Source organism: Epinephelus lanceolatus, chromosome 11 (genome assembly GCF_041903045.1).
Source record: "Epinephelus lanceolatus isolate andai-2023 chromosome 11, ASM4190304v1, whole genome shotgun sequence".
NCBI classification, from domain to species: domain Eukaryota; kingdom Metazoa; phylum Chordata; class Actinopteri; order Perciformes; family Serranidae; genus Epinephelus; species Epinephelus lanceolatus.
The window spans coordinates 12,332,501-12,345,761 of record NC_135744.1 but is presented as its reverse complement, the minus strand read 5'-3'; the positions used below and the strand labels follow the sequence as shown (position 1 = coordinate 12,345,761).

At 38.9% G+C, this 13,261-nt stretch overlaps 1 protein-coding gene across 1 annotated transcript; it reads right to left on the bottom strand.

The window, feature by feature from the left end:
• Positions 1-4,463: 4,463 nt before the first annotated feature.
• Positions 4,464-12,452, bottom strand: pgrmc1 (progesterone receptor membrane component 1). Its single transcript, XM_033643631.2, has 3 exons — positions 12,112-12,452; positions 8,234-8,389; positions 4,464-5,863 (listed from the first exon to the last, which is right to left on the bottom strand). The coding sequence occupies exons 1-3, from the start codon at positions 12,404-12,406 to the stop codon at positions 5,769-5,771; spliced, it is 546 nt and encodes a 181-aa protein (XP_033499522.1). The 5' UTR covers positions 12,407-12,452; the 3' UTR covers positions 4,464-5,768.
• Positions 12,453-13,261: the final 809 nt, after the last annotated feature.

Genomic DNA, 13,261 nt, shown 5'->3' with positions numbered 1-13,261 from the left:
TGAAACAATTTTTTATGTCAGGGCTTCAGGACACTTGGATCACTATGGATGAGCAGTATGGAGATATCTTGTGGTTTCAATTTTGTGCTCTTGGATGTTAGTCTGGGGCACCATCAGCCATTAAGTGTGCTAGCCGCTCCACCCATCGATCTCCGCAAGGGATGTGAGGACTCTAAAACTTCACCAGAGCCTCCATTGGCATATAGGTGAGTAGATAATGGCTGAATTTTCATTTTTGGGTGCACTATCCCTTTAAGTGACTTTGATAGTGGCATGGTTGTTGGTGCCAGATGGGCAAAAACTTATTGCATTAAATACACAGAGCCTCCTATGCAATAAAATAAATTAAAATAAAATCCTACTTCCCATGTCTCAGCATTTTTTTTAAGATTTCTTACAGATTGATGTAAGACATTTTAATACTGATTAAGGCCTAATTCTCAGATGAATGAATTCACTGCCTTTTAAGACTTTTAAGGATCTGCAGGAACTATATTATAAGTTTCATACAAGGTACTGAATATGCATATTTAGTCTGATATATCCTACATAAATGCAAGGTCATGGCGACCTTGACTTTTTACAGCCAAAATCTAATCAATTCATTGTTGACTCAGAGTGGAAAGTCTGTGCCAAATTTGAAAAAAATCCCTCAACACATTATTGAGGTATTGTATTCACAAGAATGATACAGATGAGGTCACAGTGACCTTGTCTTTGACCTATGACCCCAAAATCTAATTAGTTCAGTTCATTACTGGATGTAGGTACTAAATTTGAGGAAATTCCCTCCAGGTGTTGTTGTTTTTTTTTTTTCCAGATGTTGCATTCACGAGAATGCGATGGACAAGGTCACAGTGACCTTTACCTTTGACCACCAAATTAAAACCAGTTAATTCTTGACTAAAAGTGGATGTTTGTGCCAAATTTGAAGGAATTCCCTCAAGGTGTTTATGAGATATTGCACAAGAATGAGACAGATGAGGTCACAACAGCCTTGATCTTTGACCTATGACCCCAAAATCCAATCAGTTCATAGTTGAGTCCAAGGGGATATTTGTGCCAAAGTTGAAGAAAGTTCCTTAAGGTGACATAAAAATATAGATGATAAATAAAGATGACTTAATTTTATTTTGTTGTTGTCTTTATTAAATCATTTAGACATTTAGATTATGTATGTACACACACGCATACTGAAAATGTTCCCTCATTGAATCTCTTTTTACAGAAAGTGGACGATCTCTCCAGTTTTTACAAGGACGATGATGGAAAAGAAAAATATCAACAAATGATATAACTAAACATTTAATACAAACTTCTTCCTCATAACTTCAGGGTTAAAAAATTAATGATAATTACTTGCAATAAAAGCGTTTGCAGCACTTCATGAACATATTTGTGAAAATAAAACTTCCTGGTCTAGAATTATTTGCAGTTTGGGGTCTCGGACTGTGAAATATTGCTGAAACAGGCTCCGATTATCAATCTAAGTTTTTAATTATCTAGTCGACAAGACTTTGAGCGCACCAGAGATGACCTCACAACGAATGTTTAATTCTTTTCTGTCATGGATATAGTTTAAAAATCGTAAATCATTAGCTGGATAGGGGGTAAAAGAAACTGTGATTCTAAGATTCATAATATTCAACCTAACTGGCAGCAACCTGGACTTTTTAGTGTTTTAAGTGAAATTTGAACTTCCTGAAACTTTTTCTCTGCACCATGTGATAAACTAATGAACACAAAGAGATTACTGCACATGAAGAGGAGCTTCATATCTTATGTTAAAAAAAATCATTGCATATTAAATGTTTTGTTCGACCTACAGTCCAATATCTAAAAGGAATTCAAACCATATTTGTACAAAGCAAAGAAAAAGCAGCAAATCCTTATTATCCTTAATATTTTTGCTTAGTAAATTGGGATCTGGGGTTGTGGACTCAGGAAATCTGTGAACTCCTGTCAGAAAACTCTGAATTAGTTAAAGCGAAATCAACACTGAAAATCTGACAAACGTGTCAACACATGGGAGAATTCAGATCAGCAGATACTTCTGATGAGTTAACAAACATCTGGGCATCTTTGTCCTTTTATTGAAGATTAGACAAGAAACTGTTGTGGCCAGTTGACACATTATATCACAGAATATATAAAGTAAATGTCGTTGGTACAGTTTATCAAGAAAAAGTGCATAAAGGAGAACTCATTAGTGTTTATGTGACGACATCTTTAATCTTTACATCAGCTCATCAGAGTCCTGTTAGAAGGTAAATTCCTGTATTTTATTAGCTTGGGTGTTTCTGTCATAACTGTGTCCAAATATATGTACTGGGGCAGGTAATGCGAACCCACTATGGAGATCTGTGTGGGTACATGAAACCCTAAAAAAGAAGCTGGATCATGGGGAGTACCACCAGTTGGTCCAGGAGCTTCTCCTCCATGATGGCTGCTTCAAGTTGCACTTATGCTTCCACACCTGCTGTTTTCTTTTGAGATGATAACTGTGGTTTGTAAAGTCTTATAGCTCTGGATATCCAGCAACCACCACCACCAGTTTCTCCTCCATTGTTTACCAACTGTAAACTTGTTGTCGTGACCACCACAGAAGGCCCGCCTCTCAAATCATCTGAATGGACAAAGGGAAAAAAAGCGGAGATGACGTGGGGCGCTTTTCTGCGCTGAGTTGAAGATTATTTTACTCGAGGAGTTCAGAGCGCTACAGAAAAAACACCAGGTGCCTAGAAAGCAGAAACGTGAGGTGCATAGCGATGCAAAAACTGCGAGCAAAAAGCTCGCCTCCAGCTGCTAAAATGCTTTCTGTGTGATTGAGGCCTAAAGCTTTCCAGATAAACTTTAAATAACTCCACCATGGAGGTGGGTTTTGCTTCGGGTTTGTTTGTTTGTCAGTAGGCTTTTGGAAAAACTACTGCCCCAATTTTCATTAAATGTGGTGAAAGGGTGGAGCATGAGCCGAGGAAGAACCTGTTAAAGTTTGGAGTGGATCCCATCATGGGGCAGACACACAAAGTATTTTACACTTTCGGTAACATTGCGAAATCGGACATTTGGCCTTGGCGGCGGTCTGCCCTCTCTGATACCCATTTTCCACTGACACAGGACCTGTTTGTTCTACTTCCTGCACCTCATCTTGAACAGCATTTCGACCAAAACTAAATTGGTTAAGAACCCAAAAAGTTGGTTCTCAGCTGGAACCAAAAAACATAAGAGGTTTTCCTTGACCTAAATAGTGAACTGTGGCGACATCATTCGGCGTATCGTAGGCTGGAAAGACGATGGAGAAATGAAGTGAAACATCGCCAATGAGTGTACAGTGATCTCATTAATAGTTGGTCCATGCTTGCTTTTGGGTAAAAACACATATCTGTACCAACAGAACAAAAGTTCGCACATACCAATGCAGTCCACTACTTTGTTACTACTGTTAACCTCCCCTGTGCATCGTACAACGCCCTCCATTGATGACACATCCTTGATTACAATGGTTCTGTTCAAAACTGGTAGAAACGCAGGCTGGTTCACAAGATAGCACCAAGGTTCCAGGAATCATGAACAGAACCAGTTCAAGAACATGAGCTCATTTGGTGGAAAAGGGAAACGAGTGCCCTTCTCGTTTCATATGAATCATTTTACCCATTTCAGAGTCCGACCAAAAGTACCGGTAAACATGGAGACTGTGTCTCAGTTGAGGGGCTGCAGCTAGCCTTCAAAGGCTGCATTTTAAGACTGATTGCATCACATTGGAGCGGCCGAGACCGTCCCATTTCGAGGGCTCCTTCAAATGCAGCCTTATTTCCCAGTTCTTTCCCATTTGGAGGATGCAACAGATGAATCCTTCTTGGCCCATCCTATCCCATGATGTATTGTGCACTGGTAATGATTATATATTAAGTTAACTGACAGCTAGCTAACAGTTAACTGTTGTTAACATTACTATTAGCTAAAAGTGCACAGTTTAAACAATCTTAATTTCAAAAGTTTACCTGCAAACAGTCCATCAGCCTGAAATATATCAAACGTCTCTGGCGGTGAGTCATCACCTCAAGTATTAAATTTAAAAAAAATATATATATATATCTAATAACATTCTCTGGGTCCATGATTTAGGGCTAACTAACTTACTAGCTTACCCCTTCTTTTGCCAAGTGCAGCTGGTTGCTAGGTAGTAGGAACACCAACGGGTCGGGGCGAGAACAACTGGTGATGCAACAAGGAAATCCTCTGCAGACCAGAGACCAGACCAGAGACAGTTAGGTTTGGCTGATGTGGCCTTGCAAGGACGTGGCTGACATTGACTGCGAAGGCCGTGTCCGTCAAAGGCTGCAGCCCCTGAACTGAGACACAGCTCGAGATTAGTCCCCTGGATAGGGACCTATTTTCAGGGAGACTTGCTGATGAACCAAACTAACTTTTGGTCGAGCTCACTTGAAATGATCTCTGTAAAATTAATTCAAGAGTTTATTTGGAAAGACTCACATTAAAAAACACTTTAAATCTACCCTCTGGCTCCATTTTAGATTATGAGTGAAACTACATTCTGAGACAATTTTTTTTTAATTTGAGATGAGCCCAAACTTGGATGAAAGGAATGTTTACAACCTGCAACACATCAGCAGTCACGTTAACAAAGTGTACGACAGAGCTGTGGATTTACTCGCAGCTTCAACTGATCTCCTTCAGACAACAGGACAGGACGTCAGTGGAATTGGTCCGAGTTCTCGATTCTCCGCAACCATCTAAAGATCAATTTTACAGTTAACTGATGAACTCTAACAACTAGAGCCCAACCGATACTTGATTTTTGGGGCAGATCCCGAAACTGATATCAAAATTCTGGTGTAGATATATACTGGCTGATATGGAGTCTGTCAATTATCCCTAAAATGTGGTTATAAAACACTTGCGACAAAGGTATGTAACGGAGGCTAGATGTTATAAGGCAAGCAACAAGCCGTCAGTTGGCCGTAGGTCAATGTTGGGCTGTCGGTGAATGTCTGCTGGCTTTGTCAGTGCAGTGTGTCCCGCACCATTGCCCCTCGTTAGCTGCCATTGGCTTTTTTTGGCTGATTCAGCATGTTGAATTGGTGACTGCGATAGTGAAACCCGTCGGTGAATGAAATCACTCTGATTGGCAGTTCAGCTCAGCGCACGAGAAGAGAAACAGAAGTGGGGAAAGTAAAAAAAAGAAGGAGTGAGACCAAACACTAACTTGTTACATAAGGTCAAATTATTTTTCTTAGTCAGTGAGCTCTTGAGCAGAAACGCTGCTCTGTTCTTTCAACACTGGATTGTGTTGTTTATGTGCTAACTGGCTAACTAGCGTGTTACTGTTTCTGTGCACAGTAAACTTCATTTGAGGATTTAATAATTATAAATTACTTCAAGCATCCTTTTCTGCGTTGTGTTCTGTAAAAGAAAAGTTTCATATTGGTGCATATCAGACAACATATACTCTGATATATCTGCGCCAGGCTAATATCAGCTGATCGAATTGGCAGACTGATTTATCGGTCGGGCTCAACAACAACACTGCACAGCTCTGTATCAGAATGCAGCATATTTAACTGTTAATGCCACAAGATAAATGGAGATAAATGGAATTCAGTCAGCATATAAAATGCAGGATTGTGACAGTCCAAAAGTGCTAAGATACATACAGAAGATTGGCCCTAACAGGAGGCAACAGGCATCAAAATTACAAACATTAAGGCATCGATCAGTTTTTCCTTGTCTTCTTCGCCTTTCATTTTCTAGTCCGCCTTTTTATCTTTTCCCTCCTCGTCGTCTGTGTACTCTGTGGGCTCCTCGCCTGGTTTCAGGAGCTTGCCGACGTAGTCGTACTTAACTGTAATGGAGGAGGAAAAAAAGGGAATAAGAAAATTATTTACAGCCTCAATGACAACAAATTGTCCAAAACAGATTCAAGGACACATCATTGGGAATTTGTTCATGTAACACCATTTCTTACAGAAATAAATATAAATTATTTGTTGTCCAACATTTGAAGAAAACAGTCACAAATGTCTGTTTATTTTAAACCATGAGTCCTCTGGCGAACCTGACTTGGAGCGGGAATTAGTAATAATGTGATTAAATGATCAATTGTTTAGTCTACAAAATGTCACAAAAAGAAACAGTGAGCATGGCCCATGACATCAACTTTCTAATTTTTTAAAAATAATTTTAACCATCAACCTAAAAAAAGTCAGAGCATGAATGAAAGCATTAACAGATGCTTAAAATAAAGCCCCATTTCCACTGAGCAGTTTGGTGCACTTTTTTTCCTGTTGTTTGTGGATGGTACCAACAGAACCGTTCCTTACCGTCCCCATGTTTGGTCCCCCCTCTGTTGGGGTACCTAGCACACAGATCTGGTACAAAAAGGTGGAGCTGTGAACACTGCAGTCTGATTGGTCAGTAGAGGACGGTCACTCTGCTCAGGGCTGAGTTGTGTCTGGTTTTGAGGCTCATGTAACCACTGTTCATACAGTGGAGAGTTTTATTAGTAAACTGTAACTATAAAATGAAAGGATGTTTTGCTGCCTCTCACAGCAGCTGGAGTCTGAGAAAAAATAACTTCATTCACTGGGCCGACTGCCGGCAACTTTTAAGGTGGAATGTTAACTTGTAATGTTACTCAATGCATGAGTTGATGACATGAATCCATCAGCACACCTTTAATTTCACTTTGACAACTTTGACCATCACTTTAGTTTTTATCGTCTCTCTTGGATGACAGACACTTTTAGTAATGAGTGGATCTTCAAGCGTTTAAAAATATATATTAATTTCGTCCGGATTATAAAAACTGCATATATTCTAATAAAAATAAAATTTTAAAAAAGCGTTGTTGAGCCTCACTTCCTTTGGGCTACAGCAACACTAAACCCCTGAGCTTGCCTGAGAAGGACTAAATGCACAAAGCTGCTATTCTTAAGTATCCCATGGAGAGAGACTCTCACTGCAGCCTGTTCTATTTTGTTCTGAAAATGTCGGCGTGCAGCCTCGTTCTGTGGACGATAAACCAGGTGCAGACTTCCATCTGTGTCACCGCTGATGAGGAAATACAGCGAGTGCTGGACAGAGCAGTGACTGACAACAACCCCGCCCACATTTAAGAGGACTGTCTCAACAGACTGAGTGTCTAGGTACCATGTCTGAAGGGTTACTCTTGGTCCCAAAGGTACTGTACTCAAAGTGTTTGGTGGAAACGGGGCTTAAGAGACAATAGCCAGGTTTCCCTCCAAATGTAGCTCAAATTTTTACCAAATTTTCAGAAAATCTACAGAGGAAAATGTGAATTTTTGCACAACTAATGTGTCAATATTAGTAGTCAGTTCAGCAGCTGGTGGAGCTGATTCTCCAGTCGGTGCCATTAAACCATTGCTGAAGAAGATGACGTCACTGAAAGAGCTCCATTAAACCCCCCTTCAGCTCCCTTTATACAGCCTTTTCAGGTTGGGAATTTCACACCTTTAAGCCCCCTTGTCGTTCTGTATTACAGTTATAATCACAGAATGGGGGACAGAGTTGTCTCGCCATTAAGGCAGCATCAGAGGTAGTATCGGCATTGAAACGATGTCTGTATAAAAGGGACAGACAGCAGGACAAGATCATGGTTAGCAGTTAGTGGCTAACTCAAAGAAGAAAAACAGCAGCTAAAGATGTCCACATATTGGTAAAACAATGAGGTCCAGGAGCTCCTTACCGTCCGAGCAGAGGGTTAGATCAGTCGCTATGTAACAGAGGTGGTAGCGGATTGTTATTGTCTATAAAGTTATATGTCATACTAGAGGCCGACGCTGTTGTATTACATGTCACGCCCATCATGCCTCTTTTTTTTTGGCAAGGCTAACGTGTTGTCTGAAATCACACACTGGAGTGACATTGTGTAAAAATGCAAAGGCGACAAAAAGATGGGACTTTGTAGCAGCTCTTTAGTGCCAACTCTGTGTAATAAGGGCTGTAGTTGTTATGTAGTTTGGGAGGGGTTATGATAAAGATGGCTCCAATGCGTCATCAAGCCATGACTTCAGGCCAGCCCAAAATATAATTTGCTGATATTTTGACTTTTTTGAGTAGTTTGTCATGGTTGGAAAACTTAACTACATCTCCGTTCTGGTCGTATTTCAGGAGAGTGTGACACACTGTGGTAATATTACTGTTTCCTGTGGTACTTCCTGGCAACATAAATATGGTCACATGTCAAACTCACAGGTGAACTGAGTCTCCCACTCAGAGAGGCTCTCCTGCTGCATGGCGTTCAGGTCGGACAAGTCGTCATGTTCGTCTTTCAGGGCCTCCTTCTCCAGGCAGAACGTTGCGAGGCCTCTGGATGCATCTCTGCCTGCAAACACTCCGTACGGCCCCTCTGCAACACAGTGAGGACACACAGTGAGGACACACAGTGAGGACACACAGTGAGGTGGATGCAGCACCAGTGGCAGCAGGAGCTACTACACTGATGAAAACAGATCATTTAGAGCTTTTTTAACGTGAGATTTTCTCTCTAGTCACCTGAAGTTGAGCTTGGCAAAGTGGTTTTGACTCAGTCCCACATAAACTCACTACTTTCAACCGTTTTAACTCTGTTTTCTGTCGAGGCAGCTGGAAATGACTGATGTCCTTTTACACATCAAATAATATATAACAATTCAATTTTGCAGCAGGGGTGTGCCATACCATCTTGTTCACAATAATACCGGTGTATTCTCATATATTTCAATATATTTTATATTTTAAAACAAAACATATATATATATCATATTATATATATATATATATATATATGATATATATATATATATATATATATATATATATATGATATGAAATATTCATATAGTGATATTCACGATATTTCAACTTGTTGACATATGATGTCATACTGTTACCCACGGCAACAACAAGCATGGCTGAAAGCTAAATTATTATTGACCCTGTGGTGGTTCCACAAAGAGGAGCAGCTTCAGTAGTGTGGAATAAACTGTGGCGTCCTGAATGTTTTATGAACAGCCCCGGACTTCTCAGGCTCTTTTAGCGACTTACCGCTCAAAGGGAACTCATTCAGCAGCTCCTCTGGCAGCAGCACAGCGTCTCTCCCTCTCCTTTGTCTGATTTTGTCATAAACCTTTGGTAATGTAAACCTACATGAAAAACTGCATATGTGTATATATGTGGTAGTTGTGGGATCATAAGAGCCTGTCACAGGTTACAGCGTGATGATTAGAGGAGAAATGGCAGAGCATAAAGGTCCAGGTGGAAAAAAAACAACTCAATCATTTAGGATTTTACTAAAAGAAGGAATTCACCTGTTGATTTTTATATATAGATCCTGACATTTTTTTGTATTTGGGAGCTGTTTAAATGTGTCATTTGTGGTAGATTTTATTTAGCTGAACTATTAATATTGTGACAGAATCTGAATCTCACTCTCAGTTACTGTTGTTGCTCACAAACTAAAGAAATGAGAGATCGTTTTAGTTTTTACTGAATATTTGAAGCAAACTGTAAAATTAGATCACAAACTATGGTCTTAAATAATACTTTTTTTTTTTTTTTTTACTAATTTGTCACATTGCCAAGAATATTGTTATTGCAAAAATACCCTGAAATATTATTTTAGGGCCATATCGCCCACCTCTATTTTGCATTTAAATGATCAATTTATAATACATACAGTACAGACAACTGATAATGACACTTAAAGACGTCATGATGGTTAAAAGACTCTTTGAAAAAGTCAGAGTGATAATTTTCGAGATATTAACGATGAATGTCTATTTTTTTTCCCGTCACTTTATACTTGACCATTTACTCTACAAAACAACAGGAAGCAGAGACAAATATTTACTCATTCTTTCATCAGATGTTTCCTGATTTAAAAAAAAAAAAAAGTTATTTATAGACTGTATTTTAGTTCAGAGTTCTTGTGCAGTCTGTGCTGAGACAGAATTTAACATTTAAGGGGAAAAAAGGCATTGTTGGGTTATTTCTATATCTGTGCCAGAACTTTGAAACAACACGCAGCCCTAAATGTTCAAAGTTTGACAACCTGCAGGATCCATGAGTGACATCATAGCAAGATCTGTCTGAGGACAAACTTTAAATCAGCTGAATTCTTTTAATAACACAGACCGCAGGCAGGAGTACAGGCTGTAGGGCTGGGCGTGCAGTTTGCATGAGAGTAAGATACTATGTTGGCCAGAGGTTACACGCCACAGAGGTTACAATCTGAGATAAGATAAAACAACAGTGAGGTCTCACTCTGCGTCTGTTTCCAGGGAACAGAAATGAAGCATGACGGGCAGATTCTTATTTTAGGTAAGTGGAGATGATGGAAAAGTTACAACACATTTACTCTGGTGAAATCTTTATAATTGTCATTTGTTTTATGTTTGATTTGGATTTTTTTTGTACAAATTTTAGTGAATATGTTTGATACACATAATATGCACATTCCAGACTGTCACTATAAAAGTTGTGGAAAATACAATTTAGAATTTAAAAATAATGGAAAAATAAATTCGGTTGCACAACATAAAAATAAAATGTGGAGAAAATAATGAACCTGAATCATTTAAATAATTAAATTTTTTAAATTTTTCCACCCTAATCAAAAGAAATCGACGACAAAATAATGAATAATTTTTACCCTTCAAATTAATTTTTAAGACTGAGATTTGGTTTTGGGAACAACGTGTGTGTTCTCTGCAGGTGATATTAAACAACGTAACATCTCTCTATGTCTCAAACACAGATTTTCTGGAAACAATTTAGAGAATAGTTGAGTTGGAAAACCACAATGATGCTGATTTAGATCAAAAGAGTTTTCATCTTGGTGTGTTATTAACAGACCTGAATTACCTACTTCTTTTAGCCAAACTTCTTTTTATTCACTAAGCTAAAATGTATTAACACCCACCTGTCTTTATTGGCTACTATAATGAGATTCAACTTTCCACCAAGTCCTTTAAATTAATAAACTCCAAATGTGCAAAGAAAAAAACCTCTATAAATGAATCAGTAATGAATAAATATTTTAAAATCACTTATTCAGCCTTATTATATCTTTTAATGTTTGTGCAAACTTGAACCGTCTTCCACCTTTATGTTGTTTGTGCCTTATTTCTTTTAACTGAGCATAAATGCTTCTAACTTTTCATCTACACCTCAGCTTTTGCAGTTGAGGCCCTTCACCTGTGGAGCTCCCTGTCAGAGGATCTGAGGCTGAATCAGTGACATGTTTTTAATCGCTTCTTAAAATGTATCTGTTCAAAAAAGCATTTTATTAGTTTTCACACACTGCTGTTTTGTGTCTCATTTGATTATTTCTATCTTGTGTTGTCATCAGTTATTGTATTCTTTTATTTTGTATTACTGTACTCTAATAGTTTGATTTGCTGTACCTCAGCGCAATTTATAGGGCAATTAGTTGCAATCTTTGCTGATCTGCTTCAGTGACAGCACTTTCTTTATTTTTTTGTTCTTTGTATTTTCTTAAAATTGCCTCATTTTATTTGCTTGGCATTGTTTTTGATCCGGGATCAACCGTGTAAAGCACGTAAATTTGTTTTATTATTATTATTATTATTATTGTTTATAAGTTTATTTACTTATGTCTGTGTGTTTTTGTATCTCTGGTGTTGTGTCACTGCACCCTGGAAGATGGTAAGTATCTGATATCTGCTTTCTATTTGTACATTACCCGTTCACATGGTTAATTAAAAAAATCTTAATAAAACATGGCGGCTGCCGGGTTATGGTTTTTCACTATGTAGTACCTCATCTTAGTTCATAGACGATCTTTGGTCCCAAGGCTACAGCAGCTACTGTGTTGTGAAACGGGATCTGAGCTCGCTAACTAACGGGGGGTGTGACGTTAGCTTCCAGTAACAAGACTCCATTTTAACCAGTTGTATTTGGTTGTAATGTCGAAAAGATCCTGATTAATGTATGAATAAAATATCCTATCACAGCCAACGGTCTCCTCGCGCGAGCAGCCGTTGGTGATGGTGCGTTCAAATCCCAGGAGAAACGACAGAACAGCTCGTACCACCGTAACGGGACCGCCGGTTCACGGTGGGTTTTTACCTGGCCCGTAAAACTTCTTCCCTCTGGTGACGTCGAACACTTTCCCGTTGACAGCCATGAGGATCCTCGGGTCCTGGAGTCCATCGTAGGGCTTCAACTCTGCGATGGTGAAATCTCGCTTCTTCAGTTTTGGCAGCGGTTTGTCCGCCTCACCGAGCTCCGGTGGTTTGTCCCCGCGGAAGATCTTGTAGAGGAGGAAGAGACAGAGGCTGAGGAGGGTCAAATTCAGCGGGGAGGTGAAGATTTCTTGGAAAATACCTCCAGAACTTAACTCGCTGACTTCTGCTTCCGCCATGTTAGCTCCTCTCTGGCTCCGTGTGTGTGTGTGTGTGTGTGTGTGTGTGGGACTGGTGGAGCTCATGAGTCCTGAACCAATCACAGCTGCAGCTTCAGAGGCGTCGGTAACAGTTTGACCAATCAGGTTCTTGTAGCTGCGTGCAAAATTACTGTATTATAAGAACTGTTGTTTGTTTTCTGTCGATCATGAAATCGATTAATCATATCAGCACTACATGGTGTGTATATCATATGGTTATCAATATAGACTGTATCCAAAAATGTAAATGAATCTTTATTTTTGCTCATTTCTTGAATGTTCTTTTGATGATAGAATTATACATTAAGCAAAGTCACGCAAATAAATAAAGTGACATGAGACATATAAGTAACACAAACTGACCACAAAGTGACATAAAGGAACAGTCACACAAACAACTACAAAGTGACACAAAACAACTACAAAGTGACAAAATGCAATAATGACAAAGTGACACAAAAAAATAAAAAGTGACCAAAACAACCACAGACGAATACGAAACAACCACAAAGTGACACAAACAACTACAAAGTGACACAAAACAACTACAAAGTGATTAAATGCAATAATGACAAAGTGACACAAAAAAATACAGTGACCAAAACAATCCCAGACGAATACAAAACAAACACAGATGAATACAAAACAACTACAAAGTGACACAAAACAACAACATGGTGATACAAAATAACCACAAAGTGACAAAAACAACCAAAAGGGACACAAAACAACTACAAAGTGACACAAACAACCACAAAACCACAACGTGACACAAAACAATTACGTGACACAGAACAACTACAACGTGACACAAAACAATTACGTGACACAAAC